The sequence below is a fragment of the Balaenoptera musculus genome, chromosome 1 (assembly GCF_009873245.2).
Source record: "Balaenoptera musculus isolate JJ_BM4_2016_0621 chromosome 1, mBalMus1.pri.v3, whole genome shotgun sequence".
NCBI lineage: Eukaryota > Metazoa > Chordata > Mammalia > Artiodactyla > Balaenopteridae > Balaenoptera > Balaenoptera musculus.
The window spans coordinates 55,593,331-55,617,571 of NC_045785.1; the positions used below are offsets into that span (position 1 = coordinate 55,593,331).

General features: G+C 39.4%; 1 protein-coding gene across 2 annotated transcripts in view; it reads left to right on the top strand.

The window, feature by feature from the left end:
* Positions 1–50: 50 nt before the first annotated feature.
* RAVER2 (ribonucleoprotein, PTB binding 2) overlaps positions 51–24,241 on the top strand; it is a 112,339-nt gene continuing 88,148 nt past the window's right edge. For both annotated transcript variants that reach the window (XM_036853271.1, XM_036853279.1), the window contains exons 1-2: positions 51–299; positions 20,358–20,424. In XM_036853271.1, the coding sequence (XP_036709166.1) occupies positions 51–299; positions 20,358–20,424 (316 nt within the window). The remainder of the gene's footprint in view (positions 300–20,357; positions 20,425–24,241) is intronic.

The following is a 24,241-nucleotide window of genomic DNA, read 5'->3' on the forward strand; positions in this document are numbered from 1 at the left end:
CCTTCCCCTCGAGCCTCCGAGGAGCCCGCAGCCGCGGGGCGCCCGGGAAGATGGCGGCGGCGGCGGCGGGAGCCGGCGGCGAGGGGGGCGCTGGCCTGGGCGGCGTGGCGGGGCCCGAGCCGGGGTCGGGGCCGCGCGGGCCGGACCCCTCCGCCGAGGCGCGCAAAGACGCCGGGGGCCCGGCGCCCGCCGCGCTGCACCCGGAGGAGGTCGCCGCGCGGCTGCAGCGGATGCGCCGGGAGCTGAGCAACCGCAGGAAGATCCTGGTGAAAAACCTGCCCCAGGACAGCAACTGCCAGGTGTGGGGACGGGCTGCGAGGCGACGCGTCCCGGGGGGCTACGGGGCAGGAGCTTTAGAGAGAAGCTGCCCACGCCCCCCCCACCCCACCCCGGTGTCCAGGCTGGTGCCCGGCGCCTGGGGGCGGTCCGGGGGAGGGGGTCGTGCAGAGTTACGAGAACGGTCCTTGGCTTTTGCAGAGCCCCCCGGGTTTGTGAGTCCGCGGTCACCCCGCGAAGGAGGCACATTAGGAAACTGAGGCTCGGAGAGGCGAATGGGCTTGTCCAAGGTCACTGGAATCTGGAGCGCTGTCTCTAAGTCCGGCTGGTTCCTTCCTTCCCCTGATGGCCCAGGGTGGTGTACTGGGGGAAGGGGTCGGGGAAGTAAGTGAAGGAGAGCGGAGGTGAGCTGCGGAGCACAGCTTGCGGGTGGGGGACAAGTCTTCGGGAGCACCCTGAGACTGGCGCAGGGTCCCGCCGGGGTCCTCGCGACTTGGGTGTGCCCTGGGGGGCGGGGTCATGGGAGAGCTGGGAGTGAGTTTTGCTGTTGCAGGAGCACTTGACCAAGTTTGTATGAAACAACGCTGTCCCCTCAGTTTGCTAAGACCCTGGAATAGAGAGGTTATCGCTGCGGTTTGGGGAGCCTTGCAGCCGTCTTCTCCCTGCCGAGTACTGGAGGATTTGTTCCTCAGTGACTCCGAGGAGGCTTAAAGATAGGCTACTCTGTGTCTTTGATCCAGATTAACTCTTGCTTTAAGCTCTGCATCTATTTGACTTTTTTTTTTTTTCTCCTCGATTACCAAAGTTACGTGCTCATTGTAGGAAAGCTAGAAAACACAAAGAAGCGCAAAGGGAGGAATAGAAATCACCTGTAGTTTTGATACTTAACCATTGTTAACGTGGAGTATTATCTTTTCCTGTGCGTATGTATTTTACCAAAAAAAAAAAATCGAATTTCTTTGACTATTAAGGGTTTCTTGTCTAGATGTTCACGTATCTTTCACATTTAATTGGAATTTCTATATTTTGTGGGGATGGGGAGGGTGGTCTGTCCTGGTGGTTGCAGATTTGGGGCACTTCGTGTAGTTCCTCCTGTAGTGGGATGCATGGAATTGCAGGGGAGCTGCCTGTTGATAACTGCAGCGGTTCTTCCATTAGATCCGTTAAATATTGAGACCAATGCCTCATTACTATGTAATTAGACCTTACATAGTCACTCACAATAAATGTGAGCATGTAACCTTATAACCCTTATGCATGAAGGGCCATTTTGTTTCAAAAGCAATGTAAAAAAGTCTCTGTCAGTGTTTGTACATGTCATCCCTCTTTCAACTCTTTCCATGGTTGTCCACTTCCCCTCAGGCAGGTGATGTTTTGTAATGCTATAAGGACACCTGCAATGGACTGATTTCATAGAAGCAACTTTCCCGTGCCCACGCAAGTATAGGACAGCAAGTGAGCACAGAAAGAGGGAGGCTTGGAAAAGGCAGATGGAATTTTAAAAAAAATTGAAGAAATAGCAACTATGTGTGTAGATCATCTGGAAGAGAGGTGGAGAAGTGTCCTAATTTCCTTTGTAGCATGTCAACTATTTTTGTTATCACATTTCTTTGCATTAATTTTCAAAATATTTGGACGAAAAATTTTAGATAGTTCTGTCTGTTCTTCCTTTGGTGTTGGTATCTTTCTCATCTCCCTTCTCAAGAGACTTGAAAAAATATATTAAAGAGTCTAATAAAAGGAACAGTTAATTACCTGTTGTTAGTGATGGAGAGAGGTTTTATGAGAATTACACTGATTTGTATTTTTGAGATTTCTTTCTCCGTTATGAATTTATGTTTCGCCTAAATTTTAGGATTTTTCTGTAAGGTAGCAAGCATAAACTATCAAATAAAATTGGTTTAAGATCTGTATGTCTAGATGAGTCTTTTACTGCCAAGTAGAGTATCTTAAATTTTTATGCCATGCTTTCTGAGAGCTGAAGAGTTTCATCTATAAGCAAAAAATAAATAAATAAAAGTTGTTAGGACCTACAGACTAGTTTCCAGACTTGTCCTAGCCTTTGTTTTTTTCTATGATGATTTCCATAACAAAATATTATTTTAAATATTTCTGATAATGTAGTTTTAAAATTTAAACAGATCAGTGTTTGATTACAGATAACATTTGTTTGAGTAGTGTTTTTCTTTTTTCTGTTGTCTTCTTCAGTGCTTGTACCTTTCCTAAGTTTTCTGATCACAATCATATTATAAATATCAATGGTCTGTGTTACACAAATAAGTAGAATAGACCGAAGCATGCTAATTTCTAAAAGCAATTAAAAGACACTCTTTTCTTCAGGTTATTTAAACTAAGAGTTGCTATTTTTATTAGTCCAATAAAATTAACATTTACTTGATCTACTTCTCAAGTTGTAATATTTTCTTGAGTATGTTTCTGCTAGGATTTTTTGTTTGTTTTATCTTTTATTTACCTTAACAGTTATAATTCTGTTTTTACCTAGTGGCTGCATTTTACTGTCAACTTACTAGTGAAGAATTAAGTTTAATCTTATTTTGTATCTTTTAGCCAGTATCAGCTGGATAAACTCCTATTTCCTTCTTATGAAATGACTAACATGGTAAAAAAAAAAAAAAAAGTTACTACTTTTTGTTCAGTTTCTAAGTAATCAGATATTTTAAATACCCAAGTTCTTGTTCTTTTCTAGAAGAGTCTGTGTTCATTCATTTATTCTGGAATATCACATTAAGGATCAAAGTCATTCCTAACTCTGGTTCTCAAACTGTATAGTTATGTTTCTAGAAAAGCTATGTTGGTGATTGATCATTAGGAGCCCAATAATTTTTTCTTAACATTTTTAAAACATGGGTATTTTCTTTATTAAACATAGTTTTCATAAGTCTTACTCATATTTTGTTTAATTTTTGGTATAACAGCATATACCAAATAGCATCCCACAACTTTACACTTCCTATGATTAGAAGGCACACGAAAGGTATTATTTTTTTTTTTTAACATCTTTATTGGAGTATAATTGCTTTACAGTGGTGTGTTAGTTTCTGCTGTATAACAAAGTGAATCAGCTATACATATACATATATCCCCGTATCTCCTCCCTCTTGTGTCTCCCTCCCACCCTCCCTATCCCACCCCTCTAGGTGGTCACAAAGCACCTTAGCTGATCTCCCTGTGCTATGTGTCTGATTCCCACCAGCTATCTATTTTACATTTGGTGGTGTATATATGCCCATGCCACTCTCTCATGACAGTATTATTTTTAAGTGGGAGCTTTTAAAGGTACAAATGTCAAATACCTTACAGTAGTAGAAATACTAACTCTAAAAAAATGAACGCCTTTATACTAATAAGTTCTCAAAAGAATAGTTACTGTGCCGTCAGTCAGGCGCTGTCAGGTGATCATCGTATGCTTTCCGGAATCCTCCCAGCCCTCTGTGTTCTCATAGCTTCAACTCTGGTTCATATCCTTTTCATCTCTTGCACAGTTACAACCTTTCTGCTTGTCACTTACCCTCATTATCGTGCTGTCTCTTATTTTTTAGCCCATCCTGCTTACTGTTTCCCTGAGAGAGCTTCCCAAAGCACAAATCTGATATCACTCCCCTATTCAAAACAAGACAAAACAACAACAACAAAAATCTTTGGCTCCACATTCCCAGCACTGCTTCTCAAACTTTCCCTCAAATTCTCCCTCATTTGTCTCTTCTCAAATTGTAAGGAATAGTGAACCTGAATTAGCCTATGGCAAGAGTGAAATTGCTTTGAAGCTTCATGTTCTGTCTGAAAATTCACATTAATTTTATGTTCTAGGAAAACTGGATTTAATATAAAAACAGTGGCAAACTCATTTAACTTCCCTCCAAATTTTTTACATAAACTTGACACTTATGGAAGATGCACCACAATTATCCTGTGATTTTCCATACTCCTGTATTACCGTGGAGTACTCAGACCTCACTTGAGAAGCATGACATGCTAGAATAGAATTCTAAGACTCTAGGCTTTTTGTGACTTGGCCCCTGCCTACATTTCTAGTCTCATTTTTTATTGGTTCTACATTGGATTCTACTCTAATTTTTTAAAGCTACCTCCATCCCTGAGTACTTCGTGCCACTGTGATTTGGTATTTATGTCTTTGTTAGTGTTTTGGAATGTTATTATAGTGATAAATTTATCATGAATAATATTTATAATAATTATTAGAATTATTTATAGTGAATAATAGCAATGCTGTGAACACTGGTTCTTATTCAGTGTAGCCATTGTGTATATGTGTGTGTCTATATGTGTGAATAGTCTTTTGCAACTCTGACTTTAGAATTTTGATTAGTTAAGGTAATGCACTAATATGTGGTTTTTAATTGTATTTCTATAAATTGTTTATATTTTATGGTTAACCTGATTCTGTTTCAGTAGCATTGTTACTGGGGTTTCAAAATGGAGAAATAGTGGCATTTATTTACTATATTGTTTGAGTTCACTCAGTTGTTTTCTTACATATCGTATGCATGTACCTGTATTTTGTTTTTGTTGTATTTATTTTAAAATCTGAAAGAGATTTTATTGTGTAATTAGAAGAAAATGTGAAGTGCTTAGGGCTAAATAGAAGAAACATTCTATTGTCTCACTTTGGGTATTATTAACTTTCATTTCGAAGTACTCTATTAGGGTAGTTAGTTGAGAAGCTTGATGGTTAATTCATAGAGGCCCATTTGAAAGCATAGCACTTTTTAGAATAACAAACCACCAAATGTAGGAAACTCTGGTTGATTTTCTTTTTAAAATCTGTTTATTCCCATTTTTCTTTTATGTTATTCAAAAACCAATAGAATTTTCTCACATGCTTTGTGTTCTTTAACTGTGGGATTTAAAAATACACATGATTTGTTTTCTCTAACAGTATATTCAGTAATTATTGCCTCGTTTTTAAACTGACAGTACTGGGATGTCTTTGCATTATGAAATCATTCTTTTTCTTATTGAGAATGTCATTTTGCTTACTTCCAAAAGTTACTTTTCTTAGTGTAGTAGTTTGTACTACTTAAAAGTTATCTATTATGTTTTCTTTTTTAGTGTAGTTAATCAGAATTGACTTACGGGTTCTATGTCCTTTCTGTGTATTTTATTATCCTATTCCCAGTGTAACAAGAACACTGAAAGCTGCTAAAGGAATATATTTCTACATTTCTGGGACACCACTGGCTCGGTGAACTTCTAGTCTTGGCAGAAATTCTTAAAAAAGTGTTTCAGCAATGCTTGTTCTTGCTCTGAAAACACATTTGAGAAGAGGAGTATTTTGTGGTTTGCATCACAATGCTGAGTGTTAAGCAGTCCAAAGACGTCTCCCTACCTTATAGCTAGTGGCCCTTAGGGTCTCCAGGGCTCATCTCCCATCTGTGGGCTTAAAAAGCTTTATGCTTAGCTCTGCTTAGCCCAGCTGAAACAGGCTAATGAAAGAATGTTAAAACATAAATAAAGAAAACAAAATCACCTATAAATTTAAATATCTATAATTGCTTATTAGAAACCCTGGCTCTGTTTTTTTTTTCTTTTTTTAAACTTAATTTGCAACTCTCACATTGTGCTTTTTTTTTTTTTTTTTTTAATTTTATAGCTACTTTATTTATTTTATTTATTTATTTTTGGCTGTGTTGGGTCTTCGGTTCGTGCGAGGGCTTTCTCCAGTTACGGCAAGTGGGGGCCCCTCTTCATCGCGTTGCGCGGGCCTTTCACCATCGCGGCCCCTCCCGTTGCGGGGCACAGGCTCCAGACGCGCAGGCTCAGCAGTTGTGGCTCACGGGCCCAGCTGCTCCGCGGCATGTGGGATCTTCCTGGACCAGGGCTCGAACCCGTGTCCCCTGCATCAGCAGGCAGACTCTCAACCACTGCGCCACCAGGGAAGCCCCCTGGCTCTGTTTTTACTTTGTTTGCCTAAGGGGCAGTCGCCTCAGTCTAAGGTGATAGTGTGCACTGAGGGGTACTGAGTGAGAAGTGGGGACATCAGACCACCTAGAACACTTGTCTGTATTAGCTGTTTTGGCTCACGATTGCAGAGGATTGTCTTTGGTTGCTATACTGAATATCTTCCATTTGTTCCTACAGACCTTTCTCCACCCTTCTTACCTGCTTTGTGTCCTCGGAGGCTGACTGAACTGTGAAAAGCACTAACAGTGCTCTCTTATTCTCTGGTTTCTGATTGCATTTGGCCAGAGCCACTGGTGGGAGATCAAAGGGCAGAGGAGAGAGAGATTGGGGCATTTATTCACCCAGCTCCATCTCTATGAGGTTACTGTGGCTTGGCTGTTTCCTCTTTCAAAGGTCACAGTTTCTTTCCAATGGAACCCTGCATGCACCTAAGCTCTCTGGGTTGTTGTAATCATTCCCCTTGCCTTATTAGGCCTAGGGGTTGTAGGGGACTGACTGTTGCTAACCGTGGGCTTTCTGTAAACTTTTGTAGATAGTCTCTTTAAAAAATTCTCTCCAATTACTTAGTCTTTGAGTGTGCCATCTGTTTCTTGCTGAGACCCTGATACTGTTGCCTACTCAGTTTCCGTTCTTCCTCTTGTCTTTCCTAGTAGTGCCCAGATTTTCCTTTGGGGACCTACCCTCCATTATTTAGAGACTGCATGGTTTGAGTGGGTTTGCCTTCTGTCCCTATCTGTAAAAGTGACGTAAACCAACAAACAGAATTCTTCTCTTTTGCCATTGGAATTGGTTAAAGGATGGGCAATAACCTGGGTGTAAGCCAGTCAGCACATGGTAGTCCCTTCCTTGGCCATAGTGATTATTTCAGCCTAGTATAATAAAGAAGCTTAGGACTTTGGTTGTTAAGGTAATTCTTTCTTCCCACGGGATATGAATGCAGAGACACATTGCTCAGATTGTAGCTGACATACTGAGGACAGAGCAGACATCCAAAGGAGGATTGACCTGAAAAGAAAGGAAGAAAGGAAGAAAGGAAGGAAGGAAGGAAGGAAGGAAGAAAGAAAGAAAAGAAAAATAGAGGCTGAGCTAGAGCCCTGATCAAACTATATCTGAAGCTTGACCTACCTTTGCATTTCTTATTATGCAAGACCCTAACTTCCCTTTATTTTTCATTTATTTCAAGTTGGGTCTTATGTTATTACCAACCAGTACTCTCCTAAATAATACAGAATTTTAATTAAAAAGACATGAAATCTTATTGAAAGGGATGGTAGAAGACATTTTATCCAACCCTTTTGCTTAATACATGAATACAATTTACAGAGTCCTAAACACATGGTTTCTAGCACATTTTAAACACCTTTAGTTTCAAAGAAATCACTGTTTTGTAAGGTATCCTACTCCATCTTCAGACAGCTTTTGTTATAAATGTCTTATTATATTAAATATGTAAAATTTATTTCCCTGAAATTTTGATTTCTTGATCCAACTTCTCCCCTCTAGTAGCATAGAGAAATTATGGTATTCTCTTTTTTAACTTATAACTTCACCTCCTTCAAACCACTAGATTTAGGACATGAGTCTGAGTTTCCTCACCATCTTGTTTATTTTTCTCTGAACGCACACCACTATCATTTTGTCATTGCATCTCTTAAAATGTGGCGCCCCAAATTGAGTATGGTAGTCTAGTTGAGATCTCCTTGTAATCCCTCAGCCAGAGCAAATTCTCTTTTCTCTGGATTTCTATAATAACAATAATAACCTTTGTTTATTAGATGCCTACTGTTGCCAGGCACTGAGCTTCATTTACATTATATTTAATCCTTTTTTCAAGGCTGTGAGATCAGATTTTTTTATTCTCGTTTTATTGATAGGGAAACACAGATGCAAAATTAATGTCAAGCAATTTGCCCAAAGCCATTCAGCTTAGTAGTAGTAGAGTGGAGAAAAGCTAATGTCTTTTTTATTCCGAAGTTTATATTCTTATCCCACACTGTATTATGATTGTAATTCCCCTGCATACACTCTATATTGTGTTTCAAAGGACAGGGATTATGTAATATTTACCTTTGTGTCACCAGTGTTTAACCTAGAACCTGACACATTGTTCCAAGGGAAGTTTAAAACAGAAGGAGATGACCCACCTATTTGTTCTAAAATGCTATACTTCTGTTAATGTGTCTGACACATGGCAGGCTTTCAGGATTAGTTTGTAAGATGAACAGATTTTGTATTGTAAGACTGTGTTAGCTTTTTAGGCAGTGAACTCCATTCACATATAATTATTCTATCAGTCAACTGTTTATTGCATGTGAGTAAGTTGAAAGCTATAAACCCTCTCTCCAGAAAAGTTCTAATGTTCATAGGCACACAGAAATTTGCATGTAATTTCAAGGGGTTGTGGATCTCTTGTAATTTACCCCTGATCTCACTCTGGGAGATTTTAGACCTAAACTGAGAAGCACCTTTCCACGCCAGTGTAATTTTGATTATGTGTTTGGGACTTCACCTGAGTATGGACCATTTGAACAGGTCCAAAGCTGCTTCTTGAGAAGAGTTTTCAGCAGAAACTTCTGTGGGCCACATTTATGCATATGTGGGATGACCCTCTCTCTGGGCAAGAAAATAAATCAGACTTCTTAATTTTCTTTCTAAGAAAGTCACCTGTGTCACTTTACGTTTGATGTAAAAGCTCATTGTTCTCTGGTCACCCAGTATTACCAACACTTTACCTATTGTGCCTGACACAGAGTGGATGTACAGAATTTTTTTTCTTAGAGTCCAAGATATTACAGTGTACTATTTCTCACTTAACGTGTGAGGTTGATATAAAGAATGTCACTTTAAAACATATCAAGACTATTCACAATAAGTATTTATTGCTATGAAAAGTTTCCCTTTTTTGTTCAATTTCTGAGTCTCTAACTTATTGTGGGTCTCTAAACTTGTTTTCTAGGCATTTGATGCTTAATTTTGTGCTTATTTACTCTCATTATCTTTAGATTTCCTTCGTCCTTATGCTTGTACATTTTCTTTGTGAGTTTGAAGGTTTCTGTTAAACTTTTGTTACCACCTGAATGCCAAGATAGCATTAGAATTCATTGCATTTGTTTGAGCCCGTATTTGCATGCATATTCTTTGCCTCTTTTCCTGCCATCCCCTTTCACCCAGCTCCAGCCCGCCCCACCCTATCCGCTTTGCCCCAGCTAATCAGTTTTTATATCTTTCCTTAACCCACTATAGTGATTATCTGCTTGTAGTTCCCAGCTTGTCTTTATTTCCTGAACTTTGGATCTTCTATTACCCTCAAGTTCCGCTGCTTGCTTTTGACTTCAGATTAGTCTCCTTCTCTCTGAGTTTATACCTTGTTAGTTTTTTGCATCCTGATCTAGAGTAGAAGTAATGGCAATAAACAAGATCATCTGAATCTGGGAAATTTTAAATTTTGAAATAATCACAAACTTACAGAAAGGTCGTAAGTACAGTACAAAGAACTTTTTTTCCCTGACATGTTTGAGAGTGAGCACTGACCTACTCTCTATCAACCTGAGTACTTTACTGTGTATTTTCTACACATATGGACTTTCTCCAGCATAAACACATCACTACCATCAAACTCAGAATACTGCCATCAAATCTACAGATCGCATTTACGTTTTGCCAGTTTTCCCATTAATATCTTTTATAGTGAAAGGATCCAGTTCAGAATCATATATTGCACTTAGTTGTTGTGTCTTTTTAGTCTTCAGTCTGGAATAACTTGTCTTTTCCAACCTTGACCCTTTTGAAGATTACAGGCCAGTTACTTTATAGAGTGTCCTACAATTTGGGCATTCTATATAATTAGATTAGTTCTGCATAATTAGACTCAAGTTACGTAACCTTGGCAGGAATATCACAGGGTGATGCACGTTTTAGATTTGTCCCATTGCTGATAAAGTTAACTTTGATCCCTCTGATTGACTTTTATTAAAGTGGTATCTGCCAGTCTTCTATAAGCAAAGTTTTTCCCTTTGTAATTAATAAGGATTTTTCAGAGGAGATACTTTAAGACTGTATAAATATTCTACAGGCATACCTCATTTTAGCGTGCTTTTCTTTATTTGCTTGTCCCAGATATTGCATTTTTTACAAATTGAAAGTTTGTGGCAACCCTGCATCAAACAAGTCTGTCGGCACCATTTTTCCAACAGCATTTGCGCACTTCATGTCTCTGTGTCACATTTTGGTAATTCTCACAATATTTCCAACTTGTTCATTATTATTACATTTGTTATGGTGATCTGTGATCAGTGATCTTTGTTACTATTGCAAAAAGAGTATGATGTGCTGACGGCTCAGATGACAGATAGCAATTTTTTAGCAATAAAGTATTTTTTAATTGTTATATACTTTTTTTTGACATAATGCTACTGCACACTTAATATACTACAGTGCAGTATCAGCATAACTTTCATATGCACTGGGAAACCAAAAAATTTGTGTGACTCAGTTTATTTTGATATTCACTTTATTGCAGTGGCTTGGAACCAAACCCACAATGTCTCTGAGGTATGCCTGTATTCCCTTTCTAGTGTTCAATTTTTTGATTTATTATTTTATATCAAAAGTAAACTCTTGGTTTCCTATGTTGTTCAACGGTTTATGCTCCATTACTATCATTACTTACCTTGATGCTTTAATTGTTTTACGTTTGGACAGTGGGAGCTTCTTTAAGCTGGCTCCTACGTCCTCTTTTTAAATAAACTTTTTGTTTTGGAATAATTTTAGATTTACAAAAGAAGTTACAAAGAGAGTACATAGAGTTCCTATATATTCTTTACCCAGTTTCCCCTAATGTTATATCTTGTAGCCAAGGTACACTAGTCAAGACTAAGAAATGAACATTGGTACATTATTATTAACTGAACTGTAGACTTTGGATTTGACTTGTTTTTTTCACTAATGTCCTTTTCCTGTTTCAGGATCCAGTCCAGGGTACCACATTGCATTTAGTTACCACATCTCATCTCCTTAATTTCCATTCTGAACCAGTTTCTTAGTCTTTTCTTGTTTTTCATGATCTTGATAGTTTGGTCAGAAACTTTTTAGAACACCCCTCGGGTTTGTATGATGTTTTTCTCATGGGAGATTAGGGATATGGAATTTTGGGAAGAATTCCACAGAGGCAAAGTCCACTTCTGATCATGTCATTTCATGGGGTACGTGACATCAATATGACTTTCACTGGTGATGTTAACCTTGATCATTTCCTTAAGATGATGTCTGCCACATCACTCCTCTGTAAAGATACTATTTTTCCCATTCACTGTTCTTTGGAAACAAGTCACTAATTCTAGCACACACTTAAGGGAAAGGTCCTTTTTTTTTTTAAATTAAACTATAGTTGATTTACAATGTTATATTAGTTTCAAGGGTATAACATAGTGATTCAATATTTTTATAGATTATACTCCATTTAAAGTTATTATAAAATATTGGCTATATTCCCTGTGTCATATATTACATCCTTATATATTTTTTCCATAGTACTTTGTACCTCTTCATCCCCTACCCCTATTGTGCCCTTTCCCCTGTCCCTCTCCCCACTGGTAATCTCTAGTTTGTTCTCTATATCAGTGAGTCTGTTTCTGTTTTGTTATATTCATATTTTGTTGTACTTTTTAGATTCCACATGTAAGTGATAACATACAGTATTGGTCTTTCTCTGACTTATGTCACTCAGCATAATACCCTTCAGGTCCAACCATGTTGTTGCAAGTGGCAAAATTTCATTATTTTTTATGGCTAATATTCCATTGTATATATATACACACCACATCTTTTTTATCCATTCATCTTCTGATGGACACTTAGGTTGCTTCTATATGGTCTACTGGTCCTATGTACTTCTGACATGTCCCCGTCATTCACCGAGCACTTCCTTTGCTTTTGACACAATACGCTGTTGCAGCTTATATTTTACTTTCTGTGCTTTAGCTCTTGAATCATCCATTTCATGGGAGACTGAATGCTTGTGTTCCCCCAAATCCATATGTTGAAGCCCTAACCCCCAGTGTGGCTGGGGTCTCTATGGAAGTAATTAAATTTAAAGGAAGTCATCAGGGTGGGGCCCTGATCTGATAGGATTATTGTCATTGAAGAAAAGACACCAGAGAGCTCTCTTTCTGCTGAGTGCCTCACCCCCAGCCCAACCCCAATGTGTGCAAGCACCAAGGAAAGGCCATGTGAGGGCATAGGGAGAAGGTGGCCATCTACAAGCCAGGAAGAGAGATCTCAGCAGAAACCAAGTCAGCTAGAACCTTGATCTTGGAATTCTAACTTCCAGAATTGTGAGAAGATTAAGTTTCTGTTGTCTATGATATTTTGTTATGGCAGCCCTAGATGACTTTTATAAAGCCTAGTTTCTTTTAGGGGAAAATACTATTAAGAAGCCAAGATCTGGGAGCTAGATGTACTCATTGCCATTGAGATATCACTGCTGTCAGTTCCTCTTAGTAGGCAGAGCTAGAGAATATATGAGTGTATGTATGTGTGTACACACATATATTTACACCTATATCTGTCCGTCTATTGAAAGGAATGAGTTCACACTGATATATCAAATTGCAGTCTAACTCCGTAGAGTTCTTTCTAGTTTTCTCCCATTCCATGTTTGTTACTTTTTTTTTTTTTCCTGACAGTGAGAAACCCGGTGTTCATTGTCCTTAATATATTTACTTATTTGAACAATCCTCCTTTAAGTAATCAATCTCCCATCACCACTGCAGATGACTGTGCCCTCCCCCATGCAGACACCCACCTCATCCGATATAAGCTCAATCCTTCTGTACTGGGCTGTTCCACTGGCCAGAAGGCTTCCTCACCTTGCCTGAGTTCTGACTCTCTGTGCTGGGTTTTCCTTCTGGGCAGATGTCCTCCTCACCTTGCTTGAGCTCTGAAACCTGAGGTATGACATAAGATATTTTGTGTAAAATATATGTAAGGGTACAGTAAGTGATATCTATTATTAGTGGTGTCGTGGCAAGCAGAATTTAGAAATGGCCCCCCAAGATTTCTAATCCATGGAACTGTGAATGTGACAAGGTATCACATGTGTGATTGTTACATTACATGACAAAAGGGGATGTTTGCAGGTATAATTAAGGTTACTACTCAGTTGCCTTAGGGGTATCAAAAGGGAGATTATCCCGGTGAGCCATATCTCATCATACTAGCCCTTTAAAAGCAGAGCGTTTTCTCCAGCTAGTAGCAGAGGGAGAAGTCAGATGATCTGAAGCACAAGAAGGATTTGATGCACTGTTGCTGGGTCTGAAGATGCAGGGGGGCCACATGCAAGGATTTTAGAGCAGTCTCTAGATGCTGAGTGTGGTCCCCAGCTGACAGCCGGCGAGAAAATGGGGACTCCAGTTCTACAGTTGCAAGAAACTGAATTCTGCTAACTGCCTTAATGAGTGGAAGTGCATTCTTTCTTAGAGCCTCCAGATAAGAGCCCAGCCTGCCTAAGCCCTTGATTTTGGGCCTTGAGAGACCCTAAGCAGAGAATGCATTTGAGCCTGCCGGAACTTTTGACCTACAGAACTGAGAGATAATAAATGGGGATTGTTTTAAGCAATTTAATTTGTGATAATTTGTTGCACAGCAATGGGAAACGAATACAGTATTACATCCGGGTGATATTTGAAAGAAGAAACATTTGTGTCAGAGAAAAGGAGATTATGATTTCTGTACGATTATTCTTTGGGAGACATGGTTATGTAAATCTATCTCCTGGGGATATCTATAAGCAAGAACTGCTCAAGGAGAACCTCTTACTGCCAGATATATAATATTCATTAATTTGAGGTATGTACATATTTTCTTTTAAAGAAGAAGTGAGTTATGTATTAGGTTAGTGTAAAGAGAGTAATTGTTTTTTCTTTTTGAGCACTTTAAACATATTGGTTTATGTTCAGATTGTAAAATAATCTTAGAAAAAATACTGTATTGGAGTGGATAAAGGTAATATGTAGAAACAAATATTCATGCACTTAACAAATATTCAAGGTCTGCTTTTTGCCAAATGTTGGAGACTTTTTTACGAACAAGGCCAGATACGTGCTATTTGCTATTAATAAGCCTACAATCCAATGAAGATACAGATATATAAGCAGTTAAAATACGGATGATAGGTGCTATAAGTGTTGCGATGGAAAAAGTAAAAAATGCTATGGGAGCACAAAAGAAAGCTACCTACTCCACACCTGAGAGATTCAGAAAGGCTTCTTAGAGAAACTCATTTAAGCTGAAAACCAGGGAGAGAGAAATTAACTAGGGGAAGGGAGAGAAAGGGAGACGTGAGGAATATTCATAGTGGTAGTAGCAAGATATATCAAGTCCTAAAGAAAAGAGAAAGCATGGCCAAGAGTTAGGGCATTGTGGCTAAGGCGTAGAGTTTGAGAGGGGTAGTGATTCGATATAAGGCTAGCACATTAAGTAGGACCAGATGATTGAAAGACATTTAAGGAAGTTTGGATTTTGTTTTAAGGGAAATGAGGATCCATCGAAATATTTAAACAAGGGAGTGATGCTTTCAGATTTCTAGCTGTCAAAAAGTAAAATTATGTTGTTTTTGCTTTTATCTCCCAAACTTTGTTCTTACCCTGATCTCTGTCCTAAGGTTAGGAGGTCAGTGACGCAGTAAGCATTAGGAATGCGATGGAAATGAATAGTGCATAGGTTTTATTTTTTGTATTGATGATACTTAAGATATAGTATTCATTGTGTTTGCTCTGAGGTCTGTCAACCTGGGTTTGAATCCCAGATTCGTTACATACTGTCTATACAAGTCCCTTCTCTAGGCCTCAATATCCTCGGCTTTAAAATCGATAATAACATCCAACTTTAAAATCCATATCATGGGTTTGTTAGGGTTAAACAAGGTTATTTCAGTAAAGGGCCTGAGATAAAGTAAGCATTCAATAAATGATTATACTCCTAATAAAAAAGCTGAAAGTTTACTAATTTTTTTTAAGCCAAGTCAAAATGTTCCCCTGGCAAAGAGTAGGTATTCAAAAGAACTTTCCAGCAAAACAGCTGCATTGAAAGCTGTTAAAAATTTAGCCAAGTTAAAATTGACACCGCATTTACTCAGCCAGTACCACGAAATGTATCATATGATGGGCCTTGTGTTGGGCCCAAAACAGTATTATCTGGTGTGTAACATTCAAATGCAGTTCTGAGCAAGCAATAGCTTGTATAGGTGTGGAGCCCGGGAGAGAAATTTGAGGTGGAGATAAAAATTTGGAGGTCACTGGCATGAAGATGGGACTTAAGTCATCTCAGTAGATGCAGAAAGAGCATTTGATAACATTTAACACCCATTCATAGTAAAAACTCATAGCAAACAGGAATAGAATACAGATTCCTCAAACTTAAAGATTATCTAGAGAAACCAAAAGCAATCATGTTCAATGGTGAAATATTGAAAAATTTCCCTTTGAGATTAGGAGCAATACCAGAATCACTTCTATTCAAGATTGTACTGGAAATTATGGCTAGAATAATATGGCTAACTCCAGCTGACTAAAAACTGATAAGTGAAAGAAAAAATTTTAAAACTTTTGGAAGACAAACTATTGTATGACCTTGGGCAGGAAAGGATTTCTTAAGGCACAAAAAACAGAAATTCTAAAGGGAAAAGCTGATATATTTGGCTTCATTAAATGAAAAACTTCTCTTTACCAAAAGTACCCACAAATAAAATGACAGACCACTTACTAGGGGAATACATATCTAATATGCTTCCCAACAAGGAATTAGTATCCAAAATATTAAAAAAAAATTCTACATGTCAATAAAAGAAAATATAAACACAATAGAAAAATGGGCAATAAAGATAAGTAAATGTTTATCAGAAGAGGAAATAAACAAATGATAAACAAATATGAAAAATACCTGTATCAGAGTTCTTCTGAGAAACAGATTATATATAAAATTTATATTAATGTGTATTTATACTATATACATACATAGAGAAATTGATTGATTGATTGTGAGGGCTGGCTAGTCTAAAATCTGTGAGGTATACCAGCAGGCTAGAAACTCAGGCAGGTGTTGATGCTACAGTCTTGAGGCAGGATTTCTTCTCCAGAATACCTCAGTTTTTCTCTTAAGCTCTTCAACTGATTAGATGGGGCCCACCTGCATTATCCAAGGTGATCTCCTTCACTTAGAGTAAACCGATTGTAGATATTAACCATATCTATAAAATACCTTTGCAGCAACACGTAGATTACTTAATAACTGGATTCTGTAGCCAAGTTCACACACAAAACTAACCATCACAATGCCCTGCCTTATTAATCAAGGGAATGCAAATCAAGAGCACAAGGAGGTATGATTTTATACCCACTAAATTGACAGAATTTAAGTGTCTGATAAGACCAAGCATTGTAAGGACTCTCATATACCATCGATAGGAATGTAAGCTGTTAACAATCTTTTTGGTAAAGAAGCTGGCACTTTCTTCTAAAGACGATCATTTGCATGTGTATAGCCCAGGAATTTCCCGCTTTCAGAAACTTTTGCAAATGAACACCAGGAGATATGTAAAATTTACAAGAAGGTGACAGTAGTTTAATAGCAAACAGTAGCAAAATAGCAACAACCTGGAAACAAATCAAATATTCATTGATAGAAAAATAGAAATGTAAACCATACTAAAATCACAGAATGGAATATTAAACCGCAGTGAATAAATAAACAGTAGCCATGTGGATCATGAGTGAATTTTAGAAACAATATTGAGTATAAAAAGCAAGGCAAAGAAGATTAAAAATAGCATAATACCATTTTTATAACGCTCAGAAACAAACCAAAACAATGTATTGTTTGGGGATACAAACCTGCCTGAGGACTCCAGCTATGGGGGATGGACTAGTGCAGGAAGGCATAGTTGGATGGAACAGTGTTGCCAATGTCCTAGTCTTTAAGTTTGGTGTTGAGTTCCTGGGTGCTTATTTCATTATTATGCCTCATAATGTATGTTACAGATAATCCTTTTGCATTATCAAGTCACTTAAAATTTTAAAAGAACATAAATAAAAATATTTTTTTCATTCCAAAAAAGTGGAATTTAAAAGCAAAGTGCTTTAATCTATGAAAGCCCTTTTTAGAACATAAGTCTGCAAAGGGCTTAGAAGACAATGTGATTCAAGTTTAAAACTAAGGCTGGGTTTCATTCAGGAAGAGGTCCACACCAGCTAGAACAATGGTTGTTTGACTTTTGGGGGGTTATTAACAGACTGTTTTGAGTTGAAAGCTATTAAACCTCTCCCCAGAAAACATTTCATATGTGGAAAACTTTTCATTTAATTCCAGGGAGTGATGGTGAATCGGGTCTGGAAATAGGTTACTAAAGCTATCTAACAATTACCAATTTCGATGAGCTCATCTTACTGTAAGAAATGTGTAACTGATATTGCTAGTCAGAGGACAAAGTATTTGCATCAAAGGTGGAACTTCGTTCCTTAAAGTTAGCTTGTAAGTTAATAGAAGTGTCATAAAACTAGATTAGAACAGGGAGACATAATTTTAGTCCTTTTGGTTTTGTGTGGTGTGGAGCACAGTAGAATTTTGGCAAATGTTTCTTAGGACTCTCTTTCAGGTTTAAGTTTTTAATTTGGCCAACTTGCCGAGGCTCAAGTTGAGGGGTGACCCACTTTTGCCTGGGTCAAGGCAACCAGGGCATGGAGAAAAATAATTGTTTTTTTCTTTGCAGGAAGCTTTGTAAAGTTTCCCAGTTGGCAAAATCTGTATTCCACGTCTGATACATAGGAAAGCTATGATTAGAAATATGGGTGTTTTAAAAATAAAATTTCCAACTTGCAAAATGCATCTTTGAAAACTTAGGTGGTTCTGTTAGCTAAATGAGTAATATAACATGTCAATTGTTTACGGAGACTTGATCAAGTGAAGAGCAGTATCATGTTTTCTTTATCTGGCATTTGACAGCTATTAACTAGTGAAATGAGAGATTAAAGTTTGTGCAACTAAAAGCACACACTGGATCCTTTCAAACAAAACTGTGTCACCTTCTATATAAAGTATAATATTAAATTAGCTGATTGGCAAAATGTATATGGTATGCTGCTGAGAGAGTTATGTTTACTTAATGAGCAATACACTGTCTGTTGTTTAAGTTCAAGAAAATATTGAAGCTTACAAGACAAAAAATTACCATAGCAGTAATATATGAACTAATCTGTATGTTGATCATATTACTATGTAATTCATCAAACAATATATATATTTTTTAAATTTATTTATTTATTTATTTATTTTTGGCTGTGTTGGGTCTTCATTTCTGTGCGAGGGCTTTCTCTAGTTGCGGCAAGCGGGGGCCACTCTTCATCGCGGTGTGCGGGCCTCTCACTATCGCAGCCTCTCTTGTTGCGGAGCACAGGCTCCAGACGCGCAGGCTCAGTAGTTGTAGCTCACGGGCCTAGCTGCTCCGCGGCATGTGGGATCTTCCCAGACCAGGGCTCGAACCCGTGTCCCCTGCATTGGCAGGCAGATTCTCAACCACTGCGCCACCAGGAAAGCCCCATCAAACAATATTTTACATAATTGATAAGTATGTATATTTTAAAACATTTCTAATATTGACTTACTGATAAAGAATACTAAATTATCACCTTTACCTTTCTTATCTTTCTTATATCAAAGATGATTGTCTTTTTTTCACCCAGCACTGTGGTAGTATACTATTTCAGTTAATCCTGGAAGAAATAAGGCAGTATAGCGTAGAGGTTAAGAGTGTTGTCCCTAGAACCAAGCCAATTGGTGAATCTACACTCAGCAAATTACTGAGTGTAAGCTTTGGCAAGTTACTTGAATTTGCTCTGCTCTGGTTTCCTGATTTTTTAATGAAAGGAGTAAGTTCAGTGTTCTGGTACCTAGTAAAAACTAAATGAATGTTAACTATAAAAATAGCAGTAATAAGAATTATTATTATATTACTGAATTAATTAGTTTAGGTTGCAAACTTAACATCCTAGCACTTATGTCTGTTTAGTGTATTCATTTGTAATATAGAACAGGTTGGCTGTACCACTCTCTAATCTGGGGTCCAAATGTCCATTTATGTGATAGTTCAATTCCTTTTAAAAATAATAACTACATCTGTTGTATATTATGAGTAAAATTTTCAAGGCTTAATATCAAGTCAATGACAAAATAAATTATATTCACTTTAATGTTTATGTGAGTGCCTAGTATAATCAAAGCAATATATATAATATACAGATAAATAAAATATAGTTCTTGTACTCAAGTATTATCAGTTTAACAGAAAGGATTGGAGAAATACAGAGGAAATATACTGTGTTTTCCCAGGTGGATGGAAGTTATGATATCACAATTTAAAAGTTCAGACTGGATTAGTAATAGAAACTGAACAAACAAGAAAGCCAGTTTAAACGTCTTGGGGAGCCAAGGGGAAATAAATTGGACTACATACCATACCTTGGTGGTTATTACTTGTTTTCATACCCAGGGATCTCTAAATTAGGTTTTAATTTATATTTATTTCTTCTACATGCTGGTATTACCATCTACAGGTGTAATACTTGTTAAAAACTCAGTATGTAGTACACAAGTAGAAACGTTTAATATTATTTCTGTAAAGAGGCATAAATAAAGTATGACCATTGTTAGCATAGAGGTGGGAGAGGTGATGTTCTGTGGAAAAGAATTGGAAAAATCTTCATGGAAGAACATTTGAGCTGGGATTTCAAAGAAAGCATGTGATTCTAGATGAAGTTTGGGAGCTGTAGTGATATGTTTGCCCCATGCTAGATCAAGGTATCAGCGTAATTCAGAGTGAGGATTGTGCATGGTATACTCATGAGAGAATGAGTGTTCATCTGAGCAGGAATATGGGCATGTGTAGGGATATATTGGGAGATGTATTTGCAGAGGTAGGTTGGTGCCATATCTGGTGGGCCTGAATGCCTTTAATTTAAATAAGTGATGGAGATCCATGGAAGATTTTTTTACATGGGGGATGGTGATGGTAATGGTGGTCGGCTGCTATGGCTGGATCATCCACTAACTGCATTCGTGTGTTTATTGAGTTCATGTTTTGTCTCTTTCAGGAAGTTCATGATTTATTACAAGACTATGAGTTAAAGTATTGTTATGTGGACAGAAATAAGCGAACAGGTAAGATTTCTGTTCTAAGCGTCTGATTTTAATTCTGCAGGTTGTCGTTATAGAGCAAAAAAGCTAAGTGTCTTTTTATTCTTAAGCTAATCTCTGAAATTCTTAGGCAGTAAATTATATACATGTTACTTAATTTATTTTCTGAAGGTAATATTATTCTAAATTTTAATCACATAAATTAATATAATATTGGTGGCAGCCATTTTGGGGAGCTCATTCTACCACATGGACGCTGGTGCTGGTAAGCACCATTTGGAATCCTTCCTCTAGGTTATTAGTGCCTGACCTGGCCCGGCTGGGTCAGTGCTGGGATGCATCAGGCCAAGCAACTAACAGGATGGGGACACAGCCCCACTCACCAGCGGCCAGGCTGCCTTAAGACCCCTTGAGCCCATAGCAACCAGAGGGGCCAGGACCCAGTTCCACATACCAGTGCATAGGCACTAGCCCTGGGACCCCCAGGGCCCTGCATCCAGAGACCACAGGACCCAGCTCCAGCCACCAGTGGGCAGGTACCAGCCCCAAGACCCCCTGGGCTCTGGCCCTGCCCACCAGCAAGCTGGCTCTAGCCTCTCAACCAGCCTCACACACCAGTGGGCAGGCACCAGCCCCAGGACATCCTGGGCTCCAGCCATATACACCCGTGGGCAGACCCAAGCCCCAAAACCACCACAGCCCCACAGCCTGCCATGGCAGGACCCAGCCCACTCACCAGCAGGCCGGCACCAGCTCTGAGACATCTTGGGCCCCTCAGCCAGCTTCCCCAGAAACCAGCCCCACCTACCAGGAAATCTCACAAGCTTTAGGACACCTAGGACTCTGCAGCCAACTGTGTCAGGAACCAGCCCTGCATACCAGTGGGCTAAAACCAGCTCAAGGACACCCAGGGCCCTGCAGTTGGAGATCCTGGTACCCAGCCCCACCCACCAGCAGTCGGACACCTGCTCTGGGACCCCGGACCCTGCAGCCAGAGACCCCAGGACACAACTCTGCCTACCAGTTAGCCAGCCAAGCCCCAGAATCCAGCTTTACCTCCTGGTGGGCGGGTACTAGCCCTGGGATCCCCGGGACCCCAACCCTTCCCACCAGTGGGCAGACACCAGCCTCAGGACCACCACAGCACTGCAGCCTGCCCTGTCAGAATCTAACCAACACAACAGCAGGACAATACCAGCCCCAGGCGCCCTCAGGCCCTGGTCCTGCCCACCAGCAGGCCAACACCAGGTCTGGGACACCTTGGGCCCCTCAGCACCCAGGATCTGGCACCACCCACCAGTGGGCTGACACCAGCTTTGGGACCCCCCAGGGCCCTGCAGCTGGAAAACCTGCGGCCTAGCTTTGCCTACTAGTGAGCTGGTACTAGCCCTGGGACACCCTGGGCCCCAGCCCTGCCCACCAGCAGGCCAACATCAGCTGCAAGATGCCTTGGACTCCTTAGCCAGTTGCCCCAGAATCTAGCCAGTGGGACAACACCAGCTTTGGGACACCCCATAACCCACAGAGAGCCATGTCAGGAAGCAGCCCCATCTACCAGCAGACCAAAACTAGATCAGGAACCCTGCTCCTGCGACCACCCCCTCCCAGAACTCATCTCTGCCCATGAGAGAGCCAGCTCCTCAGCTTGTGACATGGTCCCACTAACCAACCGTCAGCAACCTCTTCACAAGGCAGGGCCTGACAACCAACTGGACCAGGTAGCCATGCCTCCCAGACTTCCCACAGTAGTCAGCCCACCACAACAGAAGGACCCATGCAGCCCACATAGGGGGCATCCCTAGAGCATATAGCTCTGGTGACCAGAAAAGAGTGCACTGCTGGCATGCATAGGACGTCTCCTACAAAAGGCCACTTCTTCAAGGCCAGGAAATGTAACCAACCTACCCGATATATAGAAAAAGAAACAGCAAATTAGGCAAAGTGAGGTGACCAAAGAGCATGTTCCAAACGAAGGAACAGATAAAATTCCAGAAGAAGTGAAGAGGAGATAGGCAATCTACCTGAGAAATAGTCAAGGTAGTGATTGTAAAGATGATCAAAGAACTCAGGAGAAGAAAGGTTAAACAGAGTGAGAAGTTAGATGTTTTTAAGAAAGAGTTAGAAAGTATAAAGAAGAACCAAACAGATGAAGAATACAATAACTGAAATGAAAAATACACCAGAAGGAATCAAAAATAGATTAAATGATACAGAGGAATGAATCAGTGAGCTGGAAGACAGAATAGGAGAAAGTACTGAAGCTTAACAGAAAAAAGAATTAAAAGAAATGAGAACAGTTTAAAATACCTCAGAGACAACATCACGCATACTAACATTCGCATTTTAGGGGTCCCAGAAGGAGGAGAGAGAAAGGGGCAGAGAACATATTTGAAGACACAATAGCTGAAAAACTTCCCTAACTTGGGGAAGGAAACAAACATCCAGGTACAGGAAGCACAGACAGTCCCAAACAGGATCAACTCAAAGAGGACTACACCAAGACACTTTGTAATTAAAATGGCAAAAGTTAAAGAGAATAAAAAAAGCAGCAAGGGAAAAGCAACAAGTTACTTAGAAGGGAACCCCCATAAGGCTTTCAGCTGACTTTTCATTAGAAACTCTGAAGGCAAGAAGGGAGTGGCATGATATATTTAAAGCGGTGAAAAACCTACAACCAAAAATACTCAGTAAGGCTTTCATTCAGATTTGATGGAGAGATCGAAAGTTTTACACACAAACAAAAGCTAAAAGAGCTCAGCACCACCGAATCGGTTTTACAAGAAATGTTAAAGGGACTTCTTTAATAAAGCAAAAAAGAAAAGGCACAACTAGAAACATGAAAATTGCAAAAGGAAAAAGCTCATTGGTAAAGGCAAATATACAGTAAAGATAGTAAATCAACCATGTACAAAGCTAATAGGAAGGTTAAAAGACAAAAGTAGTAAAATCATTTATATCTGAAATGTGTAGTTAAGGGACACACAAAACCAAAAGATGTAAAATACGATGTCAATAACAGTAAGTGGGGGGGAGGGGAGTAAAATGCAGGGTTTTTAAAATGCGTTTGAAATTAAGAAAACAGCAAATTAAAATAATAATAGAGAGATTTATACATAAAAACCTCATGGTAGCCACAAACCAAAATTCTGTAATAGATATACACAAAAGAAAGAGAAAGAAACCTAAACATAACACTAAAGATAGTCATCAAATCACAAGGGAAGAGAACAAAAGAAGAGAGGAACAAAAAAGTAACTACAGGGCTTCCCTGGTGGCGCAGTGGTTGAGAATCTGCCTGCCAATGCAGGGGACATGGGTTCGAGCCCTGGTCTGGGAAGATCCCACATGCCGCGGAGCAACTAGGCCCGTAAGCCACAACTACTGAGCCTGCGCATCTGGAGCCTGTGCTCCGCAACAAGAGAGGCCGCGATAGTGAGAGGCCCGCGCACCGCGATGAAGAGTGGCCCCTGCTGGCCGCAACTGGAGAAAGCCCTCGCACAGAAACGAAGACCCAACACAGCCATAAATAAATAAATAATTTTAAAAAAAAAAGTAACTACAAAAACAATCCCCAAACAATTAACAAAATGGCAATAAGTACATACCTATCAATAATTACTTTAAATGTAAATGGACTAAATGTTCCAATCAAAAGACATAGAACTTGTGAATGGATACAAAAGCAAGAACTATACATAGGCTGCCTACAAGAGACTCACTTCAGTTCTAAAGACACACACAGACTTAAAGTGAGGGGATGGAAAAAGGTATTCCATGTAAATGGAAATCAAAAAACAGCTGGAGTAGCAATACTTATATCAGACAAAGTAGACTTTAAGTC